At 39.6% G+C, this 24,492-nt stretch overlaps 2 protein-coding genes across 3 annotated transcripts in view; both read right to left on the bottom strand.

Moving 5' to 3' along the window:
* Positions 1 to 520: 520 nt before the first annotated feature.
* Positions 521 to 13,814, bottom strand: EPCAM (epithelial cell adhesion molecule). Of its 2 annotated transcripts, none has more exons than XM_038551231.1 (9): positions 13,706 to 13,814; positions 11,239 to 11,346; positions 10,713 to 10,953; positions 9,229 to 9,294; positions 7,701 to 7,764; positions 6,322 to 6,423; positions 5,326 to 5,526; positions 2,708 to 2,752; positions 521 to 959 (listed from the first exon to the last, which is right to left on the bottom strand). In XM_038551231.1, the coding sequence occupies exons 1-9, from the start codon at positions 13,779 to 13,781 to the stop codon at positions 918 to 920; spliced, it is 945 nt and encodes a 314-aa protein (XP_038407159.1). In that variant the 5' UTR covers positions 13,782 to 13,814; the 3' UTR covers positions 521 to 917. The 2 variants fall into 2 exon arrangements, with proteins under 2 accessions (XP_038407159.1, XP_038407160.1); XM_038551232.1 differs by lacking the exon at positions 13,706 to 13,814 and adding an exon at positions 12,583 to 12,616.
* A 200-nt stretch (positions 13,815 to 14,014) lies between these two features.
* Positions 14,015 to 24,492, bottom strand: part of LOC119873733 (neural Wiskott-Aldrich syndrome protein-like) — a 38,407-nt gene continuing 27,929 nt past the window's right edge. The window contains exons 2-3 of the mRNA XM_038551581.1: positions 14,055 to 14,255; positions 14,015 to 14,020 (exon numbers count right to left, since the gene is read on the bottom strand). Of these exons, the coding sequence (XP_038407509.1) occupies positions 14,015 to 14,020; positions 14,055 to 14,255 (207 nt within the window). The remainder of the gene's footprint in view (positions 14,021 to 14,054; positions 14,256 to 24,492) is intronic.

Below are 24,492 nucleotides of genomic sequence, written 5' to 3'. Positions count from 1 at the left end.
TCATGGTTCACAACGTTCTCCATCAATTCTGCCCCAGGACATGAGTGTTTGCCAAAATGCCAATTTGTTTAAAACAAACGTAGATTCATTCAGAATAAAACTGTTTAAAAAAAATAAAAAAAAAATAAAAAAAATAAAAAGTTTGATTTTCCTGTCAGAAGTTACACATTCTAGGTTATACATTTTATATTAAATACACAGGACTGGGGATCCCTGGGTGGCGCAGCGGTTTGGCGCCTGCCTTTGGCCCAGGGCGCGATCCCGGAGATCCGGGATCGAATCCCACGTCAGGCTCCCGGTGCATGGAGCCTGCTTCTCCCTCTGCCTGTGTCTCTGCCTCTCTCTCTCTCACTGTGTGCCTATCATGAATAAAAAAAAAAAAAAAAAAAAAATACACAGGACTGTAAGTACTCATACAAAACTGTAATTTGTAGTTGGATTCAGAGCATTTCTCAACCTGTTACCTTATGTATATACTACGAAATTTGATTCAATAGGAGTCAAATGAAGAGTTAGGAAATTCAGTTTTAAAATGTTTTATTTCACAGGTTGTAAAAAAATGTTTATATGTACAAGACTCAAAGTAAATAGAAAGGCAGCTCTCAATCACAAATGGATGAGACAGGAGTCATTCAAACTCTACTGTGGAAGCCTATTTAAGGCACACACCTCATAAATAATTTTAACTATGCCAAGTTCTGGTTTTTATATCAGATCTGCAAAATAGGACACTGTGGTCAAATTTTAAGATTGGTAAAGTCAATTTGAAGCTGCTCATATACAGAGTACAGGTTTCACTACTACAAAGAGAAGATGTTAACTAACAAAATAATAGTCCTCAAAGATCTCTTTGTCCCCATGCTCATACATTTGTAATCTAATTTTCCTTCTTGTAGTTACTCCTCAAATTATAGTCATTATGCATTGAGTTCCCTATGCATCTCACCCATCTCCTTTATCTGAAATAGAAAAAGAGAAAAAAATTAAAATAATTTTCCAACCTTTTGTTCATCCTGAAAATAGTTTAAAAAAAAAAAAGGTGGGGGGAATCAAGACAATTCTCTCCCACATTTATGAACCTTATTTGGAACAGGTAAAATGTACTACAAGGAAGCACACACTGAATGCATGACCCACCCTGCTATTTGGAGGTAAGCTAGCCAAAGTGATGGGGGTGGAGGGGAGTAGTAGGTGAGCTGTATCTTTAACAATGGATAAGGATTTTATTAAATGTATGCCACTTTTACATCTAGTAAGAATCAATATATTTTCTATTATCAATCTTTTAACTTTACAGATGAGGAAATTAAAGTTCAGGGGTAAGTGATTTGTCCCAGATCACACAATTAGTTATAGGCAGAGCTGAGACCAGGTAATGGAAACTACTACTGCTGGCAAACATTGTGCTATGTGGCATGTATGAGACCAACTGCCTTCTACAGACTACTTTGTTTAATTCTTGCAACAAGTCTGTAATATTATATCCCAATTATAGATAAGGAAACATGGAAGCTTGAAGTTAAATAACTTGCCTACTCAGCTAATAAGTAGTCAAACCCACGTCTACATTGCTCTTAATCAAAACACTACATTGTTATTCCAACTTTCTGTTACGTTTCAGTTCAGGGAGAGTCTGTCCATCCCCTAGATCTGTAGTCACCAAACTTGGTAAGCCAGATGATCAACTATGATATGGGGGGAAAAGAAAATCTTACAACTTTCTACTTCTATTAGATTGTTTTCAATACTTTTTTACATTTCTATGTTTCTTGGTAAAATATTACTAAGAAGCACATATACAATTACAGATAAACGCACAAAAATGTAAAAATTGGTTGGTATACTGAAAATGGTATTGAGAGGGTTCAGGAACAAGTGTGTTTCACATCTGATTCCAAGTGACTGACATGCTAATCATCTGTTTCCACACTAATGTACATGACTAGTTAGCATGTAACAAATTCACTAGAATATAAATTAAGGTCTTTTTCAAAATGATTACTTCACTGGGACAGAGACAGTAAACAGGTCATCAGTCACACTGAGTTTCTCTAATGTGAATCCAGAGTATGCCTCTAAAAGATTCCACCAGAAGTTGACACTTTGTCAAACAAAAATTGTAGGCTTCCTATCCCACTATTCTTTGAGACAGAATTCAATATTAGCTAGTCTACCATGGAACTCATGCAAGAGAAAGGAAGGGGCACATGGATGGCTCATTTGGTCCGGTGTCTGACTTCAGCCCAGGTCATGATCCCAGGGGCCTGGGATTGAACCCTGCATCCTATCATCCCCTCAGCGGGGAGTCTTCTTGTGTACACACACATGTACTATGTGCTATGTGGCATGCTATTTTCTAATAAATAAAATCTTAAAAGGGGGGGGGGGTGCACCTGGGTGGCTGGCTCAGGTCATGATCTCAAGGTCCTGGGTTTAAAGCCCTCACTGGGCTCCCTGCTCAGCAGGGAGTCTGCTTCTCCCTCTCCCTCCGACTTATGCTCGTTCCCTGTCTCAAATAAATAAAATCTTAAAAAAAAAAAAAGGGAATGTAAGTTAAGAGCAATGAAAGGCAATCCCTAAGACTCTAAGGACTATACACTATAAAGGGGCTCCAGTATAATTGAGTCCTATCAGTATCTAGGAAGGTACAGTGATTATCAGGAGTAAAGATTAAAAACGGATTTTTAAAATAAAGTAATTCATTTACCTCAGCCTTCTCATACTTTGCCATTCTGTTCTTTCTGGAAATAACCTGAATGGAAGAAAAATGATTATTATTTTAGGACTGGTATCCAAAGAAAAAGTTGATCTAAACTGACACACAAATGCTTTTAATGGACATAATTCCTATCTGAATTTAAAAATCTATTCACAGACGTTATTTCTTAAATTAAAATTTTCCTACTAGGGCAGCCTGGGTGGCTCAGCGGTTTAGCGCTGCCTTAAGCCCAGGGTGTGACCCTAGAGACCCAGGATCGAGTCCCATGTCAGACTCCCTACATGGAGCCTGCTTCTCCCTCTGCCTGTGTCTCTGCCTTTCTGTGTGTCTCTCATGAATAAATAAACAAAATCTTAAAAAAATAAAAATAAAATTTTCCTACTATAAAGAAAAAAAAAAGCCTATACTTATCATGATGCCCACTGAGTCATGTATAGAATTGTATATCATTGCATCGTATACTTGAAAGTAATATAACACTGCATATTTCAAAAAAAGAGAAGAAGGGTGGGGGTACAGGATAACTGGGGTGATGATCATTAAGGAGGGCATGTGATGTAATGGGCACTGGGTGTTATATCCACATGATGAATCACGGAACTCTACCTCTGAAACCAGTAATATACTATATGCTAATAGAATTTAAATAAAATACCATTTTAAAAAATTAAGAACACTTTTGAGACCCTTTCCCCCCCAACCCAAAATCTTTTGGAACAACAAAAAGCCTACTACAAAAAAACAAAACAAAACAAAAAAAAAAAACCTACTACAACCAGTGAAACAAACAACAACAACAAATTGTACTAAGAAATCCACGAACAATCTTTAATAAAATCTAACAGCTTGGTATGCCATTTTGTTCTATCCTAACAAAAATATACACACACAAAAAAAATACACAGAAACTTATGTGTATGAGTTTTGGGGAAGGGGGGGCAGTCTAAAAAAGTGGGATCATACAATATCATTTCTCTCCTTGCACAGCCTGTATTAACAGCACAGGAACCTTTCCAGATTAAAAGATACAGATTGTACTCATTCTTTTTAATAACTTTACTCCATATCACGGATATTCCACAATCTACTCCTCTGTTCTCCCACAGATGTACACTCAGGTTGTTTCCAGATTCATCCTTACTAGCAACAACACAATACATAACCTTGACCATGCTTCCTATGTACCTGTGCTTTTTTTTTTTAAATAATAAATTTATTTTTTATTGGCGTTCAATTTGCCAACATACAGAATAACACCCAGGGCTCATCCCGTCAAGTGCTCCCCTCAGTGCCCGTCACCCATTCACCCCCACCCCCCGCCCTCCTCCCCTTCCACCTGTGCTTTCATTTCTATAGGACAGTTTGTTTTCTATCATTCTCTCATGTGTTTATTTTCCATCTGGATTTCTTCTGTAAATCATATATCCATGACTTCTGCTATGCTTTATTTAATGTTCTCATCAATTTGTAAGAACTTGTTTTATATTATGTATAACAGTCTTTCTGGCTTTATGCATTACATTTTCTTCTAACTGACTGTTGATATTTTTACTTTATAGTATCTTTGCCATACAAAATGTTTAATTTCAATTTACTGAAATATGTGTATTTTCATTCATGGATTCTAGATTTCTTGCTTTATTTGGTTACCACAAGATTGTACAAACATTTCCTAAATTAATTTTAAGACTGGTTCTAATTTTTTAAACATTTTAACCATAATCCAATTGGAATATGTGTTTGAATATGGTGTGCTATGCATAATGTGCCATTCATACTGTTGAGCAATATAGCTCGCCCTGATGAGGTGAAATGGGAATTCAACTTTTGTTTTCTTCCAGTAGACAGCTGAGTATAATTCCATTGAGCTGAAAACATAAGTTCCCACATACTCTCACTTCTATTTCTGAATTCTGCTATATTGTTAAGATTTTCTAATGCTGGAGCACCTTTACATTTCTAGAATAAACCCTGTCTGTTCAGGTGGTACCTTCTCCATCTGAAGCACTGCTACATTCGATTTGCTAATCTTTTGTTTACAACTGCTTTTCATAGTTACCACTTTTAATCCTTTCCAAACTAACTTTAGTTGGTGTTCTGTTGTTTCATTAAATGGTTTGGGAGTTCGGGTATTTTGCACTGACGCTAGCAGGACTGTCAGGACTATCTGCAGTGAGAGCTAAAGGACATCTGCTGCTTGATAGCAACATAAGTGACCTATGAGGTGCTCGGCTACAAGCTTTTCTCCAGCTAGTATCCTTTCTTGCTTCATAAAGTGACTGTTTTATAAAAAAGGACCAGATGTTGGGCAGCCCGGGTGGCTCAGCAGTTTAGCGCCACCTTCAGTCCAGGGCATGATCCTGGAGACCAGGATCGAGTCCCATGTCTGGCTCCCTGCATGGAGCCTGCTTCTCCCTCTGCATGTGTCTCTGCCTCTCTCTCTCTGGGTCTCTCATGAATAAAGAAATAAAATCTTAAAAAAAAAAAAAAAAAAAGACCAGATGCAAGAGATTCATTCACTACACAGAATTATAAAAAATGAAGATGTTTCATTAATATGTTCTGGAAAATGCCCTTAAGTGAAAGTTGACTTGTTCTATACTCACCAGCACAACGATTCCAGCAATAACTGCTAGTGTCACAACCACAATGACAGCGATAATACCAGCTTGTAGACCCTGCATTGAAAATTCAGGTGGTTTTTCATCAACATAGTAAATTGCAGTTCGACCAGGATCCAGATCCAATTGTTCCCCGTTTACTCTTAGGTCCATTTTACTGGAATGGAACAAGGATTCGTCTTTAACCTGTATGGAGAAGGAGAAAAGCAATTTAAAATACTTAAGAAAACCGACCATGGCCACATAGAATTACTTGCCAATTATACACAGAAAGAACTGCTACCAAGGATCTTTGTGGTTTCAGTGGTAACAATCTCATATGCTGAAACTCTAAAAAAAACCTTTTTGCTGCGGGAAATTGCCAAACATATACGAAAGTAAAAAGAATAGTATAACGAATTTCTGTTATCCCTATCATCCTGGATTCAACAATAGCAACATTCGGCCAACTTGTTCAATCCATTCTTCTATCCTTCTGCTTCTCCTCCTCCCCCCTGGGCCAGTTAGTTATTTGAGGTAAATCTCAGGTTTCATCAGACGATGGCTCACTAGAATATATTAAAGTATATTCATTTTTTTTGTAATATATTAAAGTAGAAACAAACTATTTTCATCACACTGGTTGATTAATCACATACAGCATTTCTAACATAACTTCTTGTTCATGGACATTATAATGGAAGGCTACACACACACAAACGAAGTAACTATCAAGGACGTGATAGGTAAGAATTATGAGAAAATAATGTAGGTAAAAGAATTTGAAAAAAAGCCATAAATATATAACAAACAGGTCAGAAAGGTGAGGAATGTACATGGGAGGGATGAGGACTAAGTTAACTGCAGCACAAGAACCACTAGGAGAACAGAGGTGTGGCTGATGTGGAGAAAAAGATGATGAAAGATCTTGAATCCACGAAGCATGCCAGACATTATAGTCATTTCTAAACACAGGAATAAAATAAGGGAGATTATACTCACATCTTTTTCAAAATAATAAGCCACATCAGCTATGTCCACATCATTCTGAGCTTTCTGAGATGAATTTTGCATCAGATCAATAGTGATAAGATCATTCTCATACTGGGGGGAAAAATGAAAAATACTAAATTAATATTGGTACAACCAAAATCATGTAAAAATATGGTTCAATTATCAGAATATTCAGTTTTTGATGTTCTGTAATCTACATATGTCAGTGTTCCTTTCCATTAGTGGGTAACTCTTATTTAAAAATCTTTGGGAAGGGGTGCCTGGGTGACTCAGTGATTGAGCATCTGTCTTTGGCTCACAGCGGCGTGATCCTGGGGGTGATCCTGGGGTCGTGGGATCAAGTCCCACATCGAGCTCCCTGTAGGGAGCTTGCTTCTTCCTCTGCCTGTGTCTATGTCTCTCTCTCATGAATAAATAAATAAAATCTTTAAAAAAAATAAATAAAAATCCGTGGGAAGTTTTAAAATCTATCCAAGAGAAACAAGACAGCAATGCAACTAAAGGTTAGGATGATGCAAATTTTCTTTTCAAAAGATAATTTTCTCCCCTTGAAAAAAATTTAAAACAAGATATTAAAATATCTTATTTGAAAAACAAAAGAATCTTATTTAGAGGGTGCCTGGCTGGCTCAGTCTGTATAGCATGTGACTCTTTTTTTTTTTTTTTTTTTTTAAGATTTTATGTATTTATTCATAGAGTCAGAGAGAGAAAGAGGCAGAGACACAGGCAGAGGGAGAAGCAGGCATCATACAGAGAGCCTGATGTAGGACTCGATCCAGGGTCTCTAGGATCACACTCTGGGCTGCAGGTGGCGCTAAACCGCTGTGCCACTGGGGCTGCCCAGCATGTGACTCTGGATCTCAAGGTCCTGAGTTCAAGCCTTACATTGGTTATAGACCTTATTTTAAAAAAAACAAAACATTCAAAAAATAAAAAAATAAAACAAAAAATAAAAAAAAATAAAAAAACAAAACAAACAAAAAATAAACCATCTTATTTGGTTAGAAGTACTTTAAAAATAAAATGCTAAAGAAATGCAGTCCAAAATGCACTATACATTTACCATGTTCTGCTTTAAATAGGCAAAAAGGCATATTCCTTCCTATCCTTAAAAATGACATCAATTTTCTGCCTTGAAGAAATTTCATCACATTATTCAAGTATTTTTCAACCAGGATATTTTCCTTAAGGGTAAAACTGAGGTTTTTAAAGGTTAGGGAAGGAAAACAACAATAGGAAATTGAGTTAAGTGTCCAGGGTTTAAAGTGTTAGTCAAATGCAGTTTGACCACTACCAGAAGTCATACCCAAACGATACTATCACCCACCAACTTTCTGAAGCTCATTTACTAAAAACAAAAATCTTACCAGAATATTTGTGATGTATTTTGGATCCAGTTGATAACGGTTTTTGAGTGTCTCCTTAAGTGCACTGTAAATAATTAAAAATCTTTGTCTTAGAAAAAAGCATACTACACAACATTAAGCAGCACTATTTTTTTTAAGAAGCACTACTTTTTATTTTTATTTATTTTTTAAAGATTTTACTTATTTATTCATGAGAGACACAGAGAGAGGCAGAGACATAGGCAGAGGGAGAAGGAGACTCCCTGTGGGGAGCCCAATGTGGGACTCCATCCCAGGACCCCAGGATCATGCCTTGAGCCCAAGGCAGACCCTCAACCACTGAGCCACCCAGGCATCCAAGCACTAGTTTTTATCTAAGCAGGTAGTTCAAGCTCTAGAATTATCATTAACCAACCTTGTTTTAAAATAGTTATGCCAGTACTCCTGGGTGGCTCAGTGGTTGTGCGTCTGCCTTTGGCTCAGGGTGTGATCCCGGAATTCTGGGATCTAGTCCCACATCAGGCTCCCTGCAAGGAACCTGCTTCTCCCTCTCTCTTTGTCTCTGCCTTCTGTGTCCCTCTGTGTCTGCCTTTATTTATGTATGTATGTATTTATTTATTTATGTATGTATTTATTTATTTATTTATTAATATTCATTCAAATAAATAAATATTTATTCAAATAAAATCTTAAAAAAAAAGTTATGCCATTCTGCAACTATCATAATAATAACTGATTCAGGCTAGAATCATTTACTGATGCTTGATTAGAAACAGGGTATTTATACAGGATCCTAGTATCTGTCCACAGATTATATTTATTAATTACAAAAAGGTGGGGTGCCTACGTGGCTCAGTATGCTAAGCATTGGCCTTCAGCTCAGGTCAGGATCCTAGGGTCCTGAGATCAAGCCCCACAACAGGCTCAGTGCAGAATCTTTCTCCCTCTGCCTCTGCCGCTACCCCCCTCTGCTTGTGCTCTCTCTCTCAAATAAATGAATAAAATCTTTAAAAAATTTTTTTTAATTAAAAAAATTACAGAGGTAAACAGTAACTGTATATTACAAACCTGATATCCCCTTAACCACAGTTATCACTAATAAAGGACAAGAATACATCATGTACTTCCTGACATGAAGTACTAAGAAGGACACAAAATCACTTAAGTAGTTTTTCTGTCAAAAATGCTTAACTTGGATTTAAGGAAATTTCATATAAATCCAAATCTGAGAGACATTCTATGAAATAATTTGCCTATATTCTTCAAAAATATCTATACGTGTTTAGGTAGATATAGAAAGTACACATACATGTACCTATATAAAAAGAAAATGGGGTAAAACATTCATTGGTGAATCTGAGTGAAGAGTACTATAGGAATCTGTACTATTCTTGCAACTCTATTTCAAAATAAGATTAAAATATTACTGATGGTATCTTATGTTTCATAAATATAAAAAAGCATTAAGACTTGTACAAGTTTTTCTAATGGTGTAGAAGGAAGATCTGAGTATCAACTGTGCAAATATAATGCACTTAACAATACGTACTTTTGCAAACTTTGTGTATCATAAGGTGTTTCTCTTGTTTTGTGTTTTAATTCAATGATGATCCAGCTGTAAAGCAAAAAAACAGTATTTATTTATTAACTGACCATACCAACTCAACCTTTTATAGTATTTTCCTGATAAGCTAATAGCAAAATTCCCAAGTGGAACCACAGTATAATCAACAGGAAAAGATTTATGCAATAGGTTTGCCCTTAATTTCTTCCTTGGCCCCCACACACATTGCTTATGAAGCACTCATCCAGGAGAAAACATCTCTCTATCTCTCTCTCTTCCTTCCTTCCCTTCCTTTTTCCTTTTCTTTCTTTTTCTTTTCTTTCTTAAGAAAACACCTTTCAGGGATCCCTGGGTGGCGCAGCGGTTTGGCGCCTGCCTTTGGCCCGGGGCACGATCCTGGAGACCCGGGATCGAATCCCACATCGGGCTCCCGGTGCATGGAGCCTGCTTCTCCCTCTGCCTGTGTCTCTGCCTCTCTCTCTCTGTAACTATCATAAATAAATAAAAATTTAAAAAAAAAAAAAAAAAAAAAAAGAAAACACCTTTCAAACAAGTCAACCTCTGGCTTTGGGTCACAATACCCAAGGTCATGTAAAGCCAAGGCTTAGCTGGTCATGCCAGGCCATGTTCAAGGGAAGAGACCTAAAGGCACTGAGAGAAACAGAGAAAAGTGACCTTGAGGCTCCAGAACACCAAAGGAGAGAGTGTCTGCCTTGGTCTGGATAACTTTCCAGCTCTAGTCACCTTTAATAAAATCTTTTTTGCTTAAGCTAGCTCGAGTGTTTCTATTCCTTTTCAATGCATAAATCCAGAACACCAAAGGAGAGAGTGTCTGCCTTGGTCTGGATAACTTTCCAGCTCTAGTCACCTTTAATAAAATCTTTTTTGCTTAAGCTAGCTCGAGTGTTTCTATTCCTTTTCAATGCATAAATCCGAGACAAACATACCTCGTTTTTTTTTTTATTTTTATTTAAATTCTAGTTAGTTAACATGTAGTCCAATACTAGTTTCAGCACTAACCGTATCTGGTTTTAAAACACAATAAATGAACAAATATATAAACAGCTTACAGTTTTCACTACATTTAACCACAATCCAACTTTAAGATCTGAACTTTAAGAACTTTAAATCTGAACACTAATCCAACTTTAAGATCTGAAGTGTTAAATAAAAATAGAAGAGGGGAAAAAACATAGAAGAGGAAAATCATGTTTAGTATGCTGCCACAAGAAAAAATTGTTAAAATAAGAACAACATATTGCTAGTGAATTCATAAAATATCTCTGGAGGGTTATATAACAAACTGGGTAGCTGGGGGGTAGAGATAAAATGGAAGCTTTCACTGTATATATATTCTTTCCTCTCCTTTTGAATTCTAAACCACCAAATCATATTACATATTCAAAAATAACTTTACTTAAACGAATCTGAAAAGCATGAAAACAAGGAATATGAGCAGCCAAACTCACTAGGTCCTCACTCGTTCAGTGCAGGATATTTCAGTGTCCTTATCAGTTCTTCGGACCCCAGCAGTGTTCACACACCAGCACGTGGTGGTGCCATTGCACTGCTTGGCTTTAAAGAGCCCCTTCTCATCACAGTCGGGATCATAGAGCCCGTCGTTATTCTGGAAAGCTCCCTCAGGTCTCGCTCTTCTCCCAGACTTTGTGCCGGTCATTTCTGCCTTCATAACCAAACATTTGGTTGCCACTGAAAGGTAAGCTTAATGTTACACTGCAAAGTAACTACAGTTTTATGCTTAAGGAAAAAAAATTTTTAATTTAACTCCAAACTCCCAGAGCCAAAGATCACAGCAGACTGACATGCTCCCACGTTCACTTTATAAATTTTAAGAAGATTCAGCAAGGAGATAATTTTGACAAAATAACACGATTCAAATTTGAGCCAAAAAAATGCTTCTGATTCCAGACACATCAATTAAAGAAGGCTAAGTCAAAATACAATTTTTAAGGGCAATGAGAATATTCTACTCACGTTTTGAGCAAATGACAGAATTTTGTGCACCAATTGAAGTACATTCGCACTGATTATTTATGTTCAAAGAGCAGTTTGTGGTCAGTTTGTAGTTTTCACAGATACATGCTAGATAAATGAAAAAAACAAAATCCCACTTTAAAATGTGAGTCTTTTTTAAAAATAAATAAAATAAAATGTGAGTCCAACTATGAGCTCTGGTGTCTCAGCTAAATTATACTCTAACAACAATGCCTAAGTTACAGGGCCACAAAGTCTTTAAAAATGGTCCCAAGTGCACCCCCGGTGGCGCAGCGGTTTAGCGCCGCCTGCAGCCTGGGGTGTGATCCTGGAGACCCAGGATCTAGTCCCACATCAGGCTCCCTGCATGGAGCCTGCTTCTCCCTCTGCCTGTGTCTCTGCCTCTCTCTCTCTCCCTCTGAATAAATAAATTAAAAAAAAAAAAAATGGTCCCAAGTGTTTTCTTTTTCAGCTCTAATTTGAATGGCTCATAGTATGGTGAATAGTTTGTATATATTTTACAGACACATAGTCTAATTTGCATGTATTCCCAATTTGATTTTGTTAAGCCAATAACAGCCATGCAAACATCGTATTCAGCTTTGCCTCCATGATTCTCCCAGTCTCAGATCCTTTTCTCCCCAGGTACTGCTGAACAAACCCTTGCTTGTTAGCTACGGACTCTTTTCCGGAGAAACTCAACAATTCCAATCCTAGGATCTGTGAATAACTCACATTTCCGCCCTCCTCCCAAGGCCATTTTCTTAAAAAGAGATGCTTGCTTTTAAGCTTAATGGTAACATAACCCTTGGAAAAAATTATACTTTCAAATGAACTTGGGGTACTTTTGTTTGTGGCCTTCCTAACCAAATGAAATCCTAGTACCCAACTTTTAAAGTGATATGGCAAAGCTTATCCTGGATATCAATGCCAGTTTAACAGTTATATCTTTGACTATCTCAAAAGTTCGTTGTAACTTCAAATTGGCAAGCCCCTCTAGTTCCTTTTAATTGTCCAGCTAAGAAAATGCGATCATTAACAACAAAAACCACTGTGACAAGCCAAATTTTTATATAGCTCCTTCATATCTCAAGTTGGCTTTAACCATTCCCCGTTTAAATTATGATTAGGGCACATGGGTGGCTCAAGGGCTGAGCAGCTGCCTTCGGCTCAGGTCATGATCCCGGGTCTGGGATTGAGTCCCGCATTGGGCCCCCTGCATGGAGTTGGCTTCTCCCTCTGCCTGTGTCTGCCTCTGTGGGTCTCTCATGAATGAATGAATGAATGAATGAATGAATGAATAAATAAAATCTTTTTAGAAAAATTATGATTAATATGAACCACCTGAATAATCCATCCAGCACTAAACTGTGTTGGGATCACAAAAGGAGACAGTGGCTGCCCTCAAGGAGCTAAAGCCTTATGCAGCACTCTTGCTCTTTTCGGCTCAAAAGCACCTTTGCGTGGCCAGGGGATGTGAAATTTAAAAGAGAACCAATCAGGTACAGACTTTCTGAACATACAACTAGAGCAACTAGCATCACTTTAAAGCAATTTAAGTACTTAGCCTTATCCTGAGCTAGAAAAACTGCCATTCTTGTGAAAGTATAACGCATCAGGCCCATGCCCCGTTGACGCATAGAGACGGTTCGGGGCAGCTCTGGCCAACTGCCGCTTCACTCCTGGCCTCCATCTTACAGACTAGCAGGAGGCGGCAGACAAGTTGTTTATTCCGAACGAAGAAAACGAAAACTGTAATCAAATCACGCGTCCAATACGTGGATAATGGCGCTACCTTCCTCCCCGAGATTGTTTCGTCACCCCTTTGAAACCGCGGTTTCCAGGCCCGAAAGAAATGGACAACTCTGCACGTTCTGCGGGAGTAAAAACACTTTCGCTCACAAGATGTAAAACCGGGTTTCGGTTTAGGGCAAGGTTCACAGCAAACGTCTAGGAGACAGACGTCCTGGGAATCAACCGAGGGATTCTCTCGGGGGGCGGGCGGGATCGCGGGGGTTTGTTTCCACCCTGTACAGTCATCGGGGCTTCTGGGGTCCCCGCAGCGCACTCGGCCTGACCCCCACGAGCCTTACACGAGGGGGCAACGCGCCAGGCGCTGCGGCCCAGGACCTGCTCCCGCGCAGGTGCGCGCGGCCCGGCCTCCCCGCAGCCACCTGTGCCCGCGCGAGGCGCACATCCGGGGCCAGCGGCCCGCGCCCGGGGGGAGGGGGGGAGGGGGAGGGGGGCGGCCGCCAACTCCGCGCGGAGGCCCCTCGGCCCCGGCCCCGCCCCCCCCTCCCCGGCCGCGGGCCAGCTTCCCGGGGAGCCGCGCAGAGCGGCGGGGAGGGGCGGGGTGGGGCGGCTCCCCGGCGGCTCCCCGGCGGCCGCCTCCCGCGCCCTCCCCACCGGGTCGGCCTCGGACGCGGGGCCCGGCCGCGCCGCCCGAGCCCGCGACTCCGCTCCTTACCTCTCTGAGCCACCGCCACCGCCGCGGTGGCCGCCGCGAGCAGCAGCCCGCACGCGAGGACCTGGGGCCGCGCCATGCCGCGCGCGTCGTCGTCGAGGGGCCGCGGGGCGCGGGGGGCGCGGGGCGGCGGGAGCCCGGGGCCGGCCGGGGCGGGGGCCTGGGAGGCGCGGGGCGGCGGGAGCTCGGCGGCGGGGCGCGGGCGGGCGGGCGGTGCGAGCTCGCCGAGGGACTGCGCGCTCTGCGGCCGCGGCGGGGCGGAGCGGACCTGCCGGACCTGCCGGCCCCGCCCCCGGCCCCGCCCCGGGCCGCTCACCTCTGCCCGCGGGGCCCCGCGTGAGTCACCGCCTGCGGGGGGCGGGGGGGGCAGGTGCTCGCGGGCGGCGCCGCGGCAGGTGCTCCGCCCTGGGCCCGCGGAGCTGGAGGGCGGTGGGCTGCGGCCGCGACAGCCGGCGGGACTCTTGGTGGCCACCGAGAAAGTCGGGAAAAAACGGAGTCTTCCTTCTGCCGGAGGCAGCACGACTCCGAACCTGGGACCTGGGAGAGATGGGGCCTGAAACAAAGAGGGAGAAGTTGGGAACAGGAAGCTGGAAGCTAAAATGGAATACAAGGGAAGCCGGAGTACGGTCGGAACCACAATAAAAAAAAAAAAAAAAAGAAAAAAGAAAAAAAAAAAAAGTCGACCTTTGAGCCGCACCTGGCAGTCACACTCCTTTGAAACTAGAAAAGAAAAGAAAGAAAGAAAGAAAGAAACTAGAAAAGAGAACTCTCCCTGGTTCTGTGGTTGAGAAATTCTTGTTCTTTACAGTTTCATTCTTTTCCCTGTTATAAGCATTTTTAGTACTTGAAGGTGTAACAAAAGATGTCCTCAGAGAGCCAAACGCTGAGAATTGAGGTGATTCCAGCTTTAATATTGCAGAACGTTGTTGAGTCCTTCGAAAATACAGAGAAGTAGAAACAAAGAATAAGTGCAAATGAATTCAATCAAATACTTGTTTAAGTTCAAGTTCTTGAACGTTAAGTAAGATGATTGACTTCATAAGAAAATCTTATCAGTTTTTTTTTTCTTTTTAAGATTTTATTTATTCGTGAGAGAGAGAGAGAGAGAGAGGCAGAGACACAGGCAGAGGGAGAAGCAGGCTCCATGCAGGGAGCCCGACGTAGGACTCGATCCGGGGACTCCAGGATCATGCCCTGGGCCAAAGGCAAGGGGTTCAACCACTGAACCAACCAGGTGTCCCTCAAGCAAATAAATCTTTTTAAAAAATGACAAGATTAAAAATGAAACTTTTCTGACCAAACTCCTGCAGTCTATCAAATAAGAACTAAATTGAAAAACCAATATCAAAAAAGAAAAGAAAAACCAATATCAAAAACAAAGAATGGATAGAAATGAAGAGAAACGAGTTAATAAAAATATAATGGGAGGGGCACCTGGGTGGCTCAGTGGGTTAAGCCTCTTAGTCTCAAATCATAATCCCAGGGTCCTGGGATTGAGCTCCATGTTGGGCTCCCTGCTCTTTGAGGAACCTGCTTCTCTCTCTGCTCCTTCTTCCTCCTCTGTTTTCTCACTCTTTCTCTCTCAAAATCTTTAAAAAAAAATAAGAAAATAATGGGTAGTATAGGGGCACCTGGTTGGCTCAGTTGGTTAAGCATCTGACTCTTGATAGCTCAGGTCTTGATCTCAGGGTCATGTGGGGCACACCTGTTGAGTCCCCTCAAAAAAAAATATATATATATATAAATATATTATGGGTAGTACAAAATATTGATTGAATAGGGATTTTGGTTATGACTTCCTTTTCCCTTCCTATGTAAGGGATAGTTTTTTTTTCCTTTTAAGTAGACACCACACTTAGCATGAAGCCCAACTCTGGGCTTGAACTCACAAGACCTGAACTGAGATCAAGAGTCTGACTTTTTTTTTTTTTTTTTTTAAGATTTATTTATTTATTTATTTATTTATTTATTTATTTATTTATTTATGAGAGAAGAGTCTGACCCTTAACCAACTGAGCCACCCAGGCACCTCAAGGATACTTTTATTTATTTATTTATTTTTTAATGAATTTATTTTTTATTGGTGTTCAATTTACCAACATACAGAATAACACCCAGTGCTCATCCCGTCAAGTGCCCCCCTCAGTGCCTGTCACCCATTCACCCCACCCCCCGCCCTCCTCCCCTTCCACCACCCCTAGTTCATTTTATTTACTTATTTATTTTAAGGTTTTATTTATTCATGAGAGAGAGAGGCAGAGACACAGGCAGAGGGAGAAGCAGGCTCCATGCAAGGAGCCCGACGTGGGACTCGATCCCGGGACTCCAGGATCATGCCCTGGGCAGAAGGCAGGTGCTAAACCGCTAAGCCACCCAGGGATCCCCTCAAGGATACTTTTAAAGTAAAACTATGTCAGGCAGCCTGGGTGGCTTAGCAGTTTAGCGCTGCCTTCAACCCAGGGCCTGATCCTGGAGACCCGGGATGGAGTCCCACAGCAGGCTCCCTGCATGGAGCCTGCGTCTCCCTCTGCTTGTGTCTCTGTGTCTCTCATGAATAAATAAAATATTTTTTAAAAAATAAAGTAAAACTATATCATATTAAATATAATCAGCATTGGAGAAAATAAAATAATCATGTTCCTTAAAAAAACAACTCGAAATTTTTAAAAAATTGCCTAGTTGCCTACCTACTACCTATTTTTCTTTGAGAAAATTACCTAGTTCATATCCTACAGTAGTTTCTTCACATAGATTTTAGAATGTGTGTATGTGCACATATTTATGTGAATTTAATGAAACCTTAAATGGGATAAATGTTATTCTTGCAGATGGCTAAGGGAAAGTATAATGTGTAAACATTTAATATAAAGGATTGCTAGTTCTTAAAATTTTTGTTATTTTGGAGTTCTTGGGTGGCTCAGTTGGTTAGGTGTCGGACTCTTGATTTCAGATCAGGTCATGATCTTAAGGTTGTGAGACTGAGTCTGGCTTCTGGCTTGCATTAGATGTGGAAGCTGCTTAAGATTCTCTCTCTCTCTCCCTCTCCCTCTGCCCCTCACCTGCCTCTCTTAATTTTTTTGTTATTTCATGAGTAATATATTAGTAAAAAACAAAAGTAAATAGAATGAAGAATGAGGGGCACCTGCCTGGCTCAATTGGTAGAACATGCAACTCTTGATCTGGGAATTATAAATTCCAGCCCCAGGTTGGGTGTAGAGACTAAAAAAATAAAATATTTAAGGAAAGATAAAAAGAATGAAGAATGAAAGTTCTTCTTGACCACTACCCAGCAAATCCTTTTTTCTCCTAGATAATCATTGTTAATGGTTTGATATTTATGCTACTGTTCGTTAATTCTACTCACATATCCTAAAGAATCAGGTTTCATAGGATTTACTATTTGTTAAATGAGGGATATTACCATTATTCTGGTTTAGCTTTATAAAACAAGCTTGCATTTGTATATTTAGAGCCCACCTTAATATATTGTATGATTTTTATCGTCATTAAAAAAATGAACTTTATCTCCAAAGCAAAACTTCTAACTCCTAACCATGAAAAAAACCCTTTTTCTTTTTTTTTTTTTAAATATCAATTTTATTAATCTTCTCAAAGTACCAATGTTGGTCTCATTATTTTTCCTTATTGTTTCTTCTGTTTTCTACTTCCTTGATTTTTTGCTCTGATCTTTATTATTTCCTTTTTTATGCTTACTTTTGATTCATTTTACTCTTTTTTTTCTATCTCTCTTTTTTTTTTTTTTAAAGATTTTATTATTTATTTATTCATGATAGTCACACAGAGAGAGAGAGGCAGAGACACAGGCAGAGGGAGAAGCAGGCTCCATGCACCGGGAGCCCGACGTGGGATTCGATCCCGGGTCTCCAGGATCACGCCCCGGGCCAAAGGCAGGCGCCAAACCGCTGCGCCACCCAGAGATCCCAAAAAACCCTTTTTCATATCTTTGGACCCTTGAAATTCTTTTATAAAATATAAAGCGCTATATAATAAGTACTTAGTACACTGTTCAGTACATTAATATAGAGATGCTTATTAGGTGATATCTATTATAATTAAAAATAATACAGTGGATTTTTACTTTTATCAAAGAAATGCATGTACATAGTGTAAGAGTCAAATAGGGATGCCTGGGTGGCTCAGTGGTTGACCATCTGCCTTTGGCTCAGGGCATGATCATAAGATGAATAAAATCATTAAAAAAATAAAAAAAAATCAAATAGTACTACAAAAATTTTTTTAAGATTTTATTTATTTATTCACAAGAGACACAGAGAGAGAGAATGAGAGAGGGGGGCAGAGACACAGGCAGAGGGAAAAGCAGGCTCCATGCAGGGAGCCCGATGTGGGACTCAATCCCGGGACTCTAGGATCACGCCCTGGGCTGAAGGCGGCGCTAAACCACTGAGCCACCTGGGCTGCCCAGTACTACAAAATTTAAAACAAAAAAATAGGCACTCCCTTTCCCATCCTGATTCTTGTTCCACTAGACACAACCACTTTGTTTAGCTGCTTTTTCTCCCCTTTCACACGGTATCAGCTCATATCCCACTGTAGAAGATAATTATTTCTCTCTTCTGAAGGTCCCTTACCCACATCTTCCCATATTATTTATGTGGAAATCATCCCACTCTGTTGTCTTATCATCATTTTCTTGTAGAACTTTCATAGTTTTAGCTTTTAATTTTTTAAGATTTTAGTTATTTATTTATTTATTTATTCTTGCCTTATTCCTGATCCTAGAGAGAAAGCATTCAATTGTTTACTATGAAGTACTATATTGGGGTGCCTGGGTGGTACAGTCGGTTGAGCATCCAACTCTTGGTTTTGGCTCAGGTTGTGATCTCAGTGTCATGAGATTGGGCTCTGCACTCAGTGAAGAGTCTGCTTGAGATTCTCTCTCCCTCTCCTGCCTCCAGCTCCTGTGCACCTGCTTGTGAGCTTGTGCTCTCTCTTAAATAAATAAATAAATAAATAAATAAATAAATAAATAAATAAATCTTTAAAAATATAAGTATTATATTAGCTGCAGGTTCTTTGTTATGGATACCCTTTTTAAGGTTGAAAAACATTTTTAAAACATTCTAGTTTCCTGGGAGTATCATAAATAGGTGTTAAAATTTTTTTTTTTTTTTAGGTGTTAAAATTTTTAAAAGATTTTATTTTTAAGTAATCCTTATGCCCAATAGGGACCCTGAACTCATGACCCTGAGATCAAAAATTGCACATTCCACCAACTGAGCCAGCCAGGCATCCCATATTTTTGTGTGTGGGGGTTAAATTTTGTCAAATGGTTTTTCTACCTCTGTTGACATAATCCTTTGATTTTTCTTCTGTTTTCTATTATTTGGCAAATTACGTTGCTTTAAAAAATTTTTTCTTCCAAATTTTTATTTAAATTCTAGTTAGTTACCATTATACTTAATAGTGGTTTCAGGAGTAGAATTTGGTGATTCATCACTTACATGTAATACCCAGTGCTCATCACAAGTGCCCTCCTTAATACCCACCACCCATTTAGCCCATCCTCTGCCCACCCACCTCCCTCCATCAACTCTGTTCTCTATCGTTGAGTCTCTTATGGTTTGTGTCCCTGTCTCTCCTTGTTTTTACCCCTTTCCACATGTTCTTCTGTTTTGTTTCCTAAATTCTACATATGAGTGAAATCATATGGTATTTGTGTTTCTCTGACTAGCTTATTTCACTGTAGCTACACTGTAGCTCCATCCAACATTTATTTTTTTTAATTACATTGATTTTTGAATGTTAATCTAACCCAGCATTCCTGGGATAAACCTCACCTGATCATAATGTACTATTTTTGTTATAAATTAGAATTCTATTTTCTAATATTTTGTTAAAGAGTTTTGTAGGGCAGCCCTGGTGGTGCAGCAGTTTGGTGCTGCCTGCAGCCCAGGGTGTGATCCTGGAGACCCGGGATCGAGTCCCACATCGGGCTCCTTGTATGGAGCCTGCTTCTCCCTCTGCCTCTCTCTCTCTCTCTCTCTCTCTGTGTGTCTCTCATGAATAAATAAGTAAAATCTTTAAAAAAAAAAAAAAGAGTTTTGTAATAATGTTCATCAAGGATGAAGTTTTCCTGTCACTTTGGTTAATGCTGGCTTCTTTTTTAAAAAATATTTTTTTTATTTTTTACTTTTTTAAAATATTTCTTTATTTGAGACAGAGAGTCTGCACACAAGTGGGAGGAGGGGCAGAGGGAGAGAGAATCTCAAGCAGAATCCCTGCTGAGTGCAGATCCTGATGCAGGGCTTATATGATCTCATAACCCTGAGATCATGGCTGGATCCTAAATCAAGAATGGGATGCATAACTGACTAAGCTACCCAGGTGCCCTTTAAATACTTTATTTTTAAGTAATCTCCACATCCAATGTGCGTCTCAAACTCACAATTCCGAAATCAAGAGTTACAGGCTCTACCAACTGAGCCAGCCAGGTATCCCAACGCTGACCTCTTAAAATGAGTTGGAAAGTATTCTTTCCTCCTCTAATTTCTGAAAGCGTTTTTATAGATTTTACATATTTCTTTCTTGAATGTTTGTTAGTATTCACCAGTAAAGCCATCTGGGCCTGGAGGTTCTTTTTTTTTTTTTTTTTTTTTCTCAAAGAGTCTATTTATTCATGAGAGACACAGAGAGAAAGAGAGAGAGAGAGAGAGAGAGAGAGAGAGAAAGAGGCAGAGACACAGGCAGAGGGAGAAACAGGCTCCATGCAGGGAGCCTGATGTGGGACTCAATCCCGGGACTCCAGGATCATGCCCTGGGCCAAAGGCAGGCATTAAATCACTGAGCCACCCAGGGATCCCCCTGGAGATTCTTTGTAGCAAAAATTTTAATGACAAAAAAAAATTAATGACAAATTCAGTGTTTTAATAAATGGAAGGCAATTCAGATTTTCTAATTTTTGTGTGTCTGTTTTAATACTTGTGTCTTTTCAGAAATTTTTATCCTTTTCATCTAAGTTATCCCATTTATTGGCATAAAGTTATTTATAATATTTCCTTATATCTTTTTTTAATAAAAGATTTTATTTATTCATGAGAGACAGGGAGAGAGGCAGAGACCTAGGCAGAAGGAGAAGCAGGCTCCCTGTGGAGAGCCCAATGTGGGACTTGATTCCAGAACCCTGGGATCACAACCTGAGTCAAAGGCAGATGCTCAACCACTGAACCATCCAGGTGCCCTCTCCTTATATCTTTTTAATATTTGTAGAATATGTAGAGACGTCTTTCATTTATCCCTGTTATGGGTAATTTGTCTCTCTTTAAAATTACAATCTAGGGGCGCCTGGGTGGCTCAGTCAGTTGAATGTCTGCCTTTAGCTGGGTCATGATCCTGGCATCCTGAGATCAAGCCCTGCATGGGGTTCCCTGCTCAGAGGGGAACTTGCTTCTTCCTCTCCCTCTGCCACTCCACCTGCTTGTGCTCTCTCTCTTTCTCTGTCAAATAAATAAAATCTTGTTTAAAAGTTAAGAAAAATAAAATTACCAATTTAGCTAGAGATTTATTAATTGTATTGTTTTTTTCAAAAAGCCAAATTTTGTTTTTATTGATGTTGCTTTATTGCTGTCTGTTTTGTTTCATTGGTATTCTCTCTTCTTTTTATAATTTCCTTTCTTCTACTTATTTTGGATTTAATTTGCTCTCCTTTTTCTAACTTCCTAATATTAAAGCTTAGATCAGTGATTTTAGACTTTTCTTCTCTTATAACATAAGCATTTAAACCTATAATATCCCTTCTAAGCATAGCTTTAGCTGCAGCTCACACATTTTGTTGTGTTATAATCCCACACATTATGTTCTGTTATAATTATCATTCAATTAAAAATATTTTCTAGTTTCCCTCAAGATTTTTTATCAGCTTATAGATTATTTAGCAGTGTGTTGTTTAATTTCCAAATATTTAAAGATTTCCTAGATACCTTTTTGTTATTGATTTCTAATTTAATTTCAGTGGGTTTAAAGAATAAATTCTGGGTTATTTCAATCCTAAATTTATCAAGACTTGTTTCAAAACCCAGCATATGGTCTATTTTGGTGAATGTTCTATGTGCTCTTAAAAAGAACTTTGTGGGGAAAAAAAAAAGAACTTTGTGGGCAGCCCTGGTGGCTCAGAGGTTTAGTGCCACCTTCAGCCCAGGGTGTGATCCTGGAGCCTCAGGATCGGGTGCATGGAGCCTGCTTTTCCCCCCTGCCTGTGTCTCTGCCTCTCTCACTCTGTGTCTCTCATGAATAAATAAAATCTTAAAAAAAAAAAAAGAACTTTGTTAGAAGGAGTGTTCAAGTTCATTGACGGTATTTTTCAGATGTCTATTCCTTCTGACTTTGTGTCTACTTCTCTCAATTTTTAAAAAAGATTTTATTTATTTATTCATGAGAGACACACACACACACACACACACAGAGAGAGAGAGAGAGAGAGAGAGGCAGAGACACAGGCAGAGGGAGAAGCAGGCTTCACGCAGGGAGCCCGATGTGGGACTGGATTCTAGGACCCCAGGATCATGCCTTGGGCCAAAGGCAGGCGCTAAATCGCTGAGCCACCCAGGGATCCCCAACTTCTCTCAATAATTGAGAGAAGAGTATTGAAATAGCCAAACTAAAATTATACCATTAATGTTTTACCATACTTGATTTATCACATACATATCCATCTATCTTCCCATCATTATTTTGATGCATTTCCAAGTTAACTGAAGACTTCATACACATTTTTCTCTAACTACTTCAGTATGTGTACCGTTAATTGAAGATCGATGTTAGCTTGGAAATTTTTTTTTTTCAGTAAAACAATAAGAAGAAAAAAAATTTAAGTGCAAAGTTAAATGAGTTTGACAAATATATACACTTGTGATACAGACTTTTGTCAAGACAACTGTAACTGGGGCGCCTGGGGCACTCAGTCAGTTAAGCACCCAACTCTTGATCTTACTTAGCTCAGGTCATGATCTCAGAGTTGTGAGTTCAAGCCCTCCACTGGGCTCCACACTGGGTGTGGACCTACTTAAAAAAAAAAAAAAAAGATAAATATAACCATCATTTCCAAAAAGTTTTATTTTTTCTTTTCTAGTCAGTCCCTACTCCCTCAAGATGCAATTCCAATTTTCATTTGTTTTCCAGCATACATAAATTTGCCTACTCCAGCACTTGACAAACTTCATGGGCATGCAACCCATACTTTCACACAGGACCCCATGCTTTGAAGGATACACACTTGGTATAATACAAGCTGTAACAGTCTTGAAATTCTCAGTATTCTAACAAGAAATCTACATTTTCATTTTGTACTAGAACCTGGAATTTATGTAGTTGGTCCCACTAGAATTGTCATATAAATGGAATCAACCCATATGTAGTTTTTTGTATAAAGCTTCTTTTGCTCGGCATAACATTTTTTAAAAAGATTTTATTTATTTATTCATGAGAAACACAGAATGGGAAAGAGGCAGAGACACAGGCAGAGGGAGAAGCAAGCTCCCTGCCAGGAGCCCATGTGGGACTGGATCCTGGATCCCGGGATCGGGACCCGAGCCAAAGGCAGAAGCTCAACCACTGAGCCATCCAGGTGTCCCTCAGCATAACATTTTTGAGATTCATCATGTTGCATGTGTTGACAATTCTCTTTAATTGCTGAGAAGTTTAGAACTGTATGGATATGCCACAATTTATTTAATCTACTCTACTATGGATGGAGAGGTGGGATGTTTCAGTTTGGTGCTATTATGAATAAAGTTGCTATAAACATTATTGTTATAAGTCTTTTATGGACACAAGAATGCTTCAGACTAGGTGTCTTATCATGGGGCACTACATTGGAATTTTGGATAGGATATTCCTCGAAATATTTCAAGGAGATTAGCCTCCACTCAATCTACTCAGTCATTTAAACAACTCAAAAGAGGTGTCTATACATTTCCAGAACTTTGGGCAAGGCAGTATCACTTCTGATTAAAAGTTATGGCCTTGGGGCAGCCTGGGTGGCTCAGTGGTTTAGCGCTGCCTTCAGCCCAGGGTGTGATCCTGGGGGCCCAGGATCAAGTCCCGTGTCGGGCTCCCTGCATGGAGCCTGCTTCTCTCTCTGTCTGTGTCTGTGCCTCTCTCAATCTGTGTCTCTCATGAATAAATAAATAAAATCTTTAAAAAAAAAAAAAAAAGAGGGATCCCTGGGTGGCGCAGCGGTTTAGCGCCTGCCTTTGGCCCAGGGCGCGATCCTGGAAACCCGGGATCGAATCCCACATAGGGCTCCCGGTGCATGGAGCCTGCTTCTCCCTCTGCCTGTGTCTCTGCCTCTCTCTCTCTCTCTGTGACTATCATAAATAAATTAAAAAAAAATAAAAAATAAAAAAAATAAAAAATAAAAATAAAAAGAGCTATGGCCTTAAATAATAGCATACCTTGATTTCAGCAACATATTTTATCTAACTCAGTATTGCTATAAGATAGAAAAAGTGGACTACACAAAAGGTATGCTGGAAGAACAGAAACGAGGTCAATGGGACTAGAATTTTGTGAATGAGAAAGGAAGGGATTGAGGCCAGGAGTCAGCTCATGCAAAGCCTTGAGGAATGGTAAAGATTTTATTGTAAGGATAGAAGTAGGGGACAGACATGAGTTATACTGTAGAAAGTCACTTCTGAATGCTTTTTAGAGAATGCATTGTAAGTGTGCAGAGTGTAAGAAGGAAGATGAACTTAGAAGCCATTGTATTAATCTTGGTGAGAAATGATGTTAACCTAGACAAGAGTAGTGGCAGT

This window comes from Canis lupus, chromosome 10 (assembly GCF_011100685.1).
Source record: "Canis lupus familiaris isolate Mischka breed German Shepherd chromosome 10, alternate assembly UU_Cfam_GSD_1.0, whole genome shotgun sequence".
Classification (NCBI taxonomy): Eukaryota; Metazoa; Chordata; class Mammalia; order Carnivora; family Canidae; genus Canis; species Canis lupus.
Note: the sequence above shows the minus strand (reverse complement) of the source record. Positions and strands in the feature narration are given on the sequence as shown.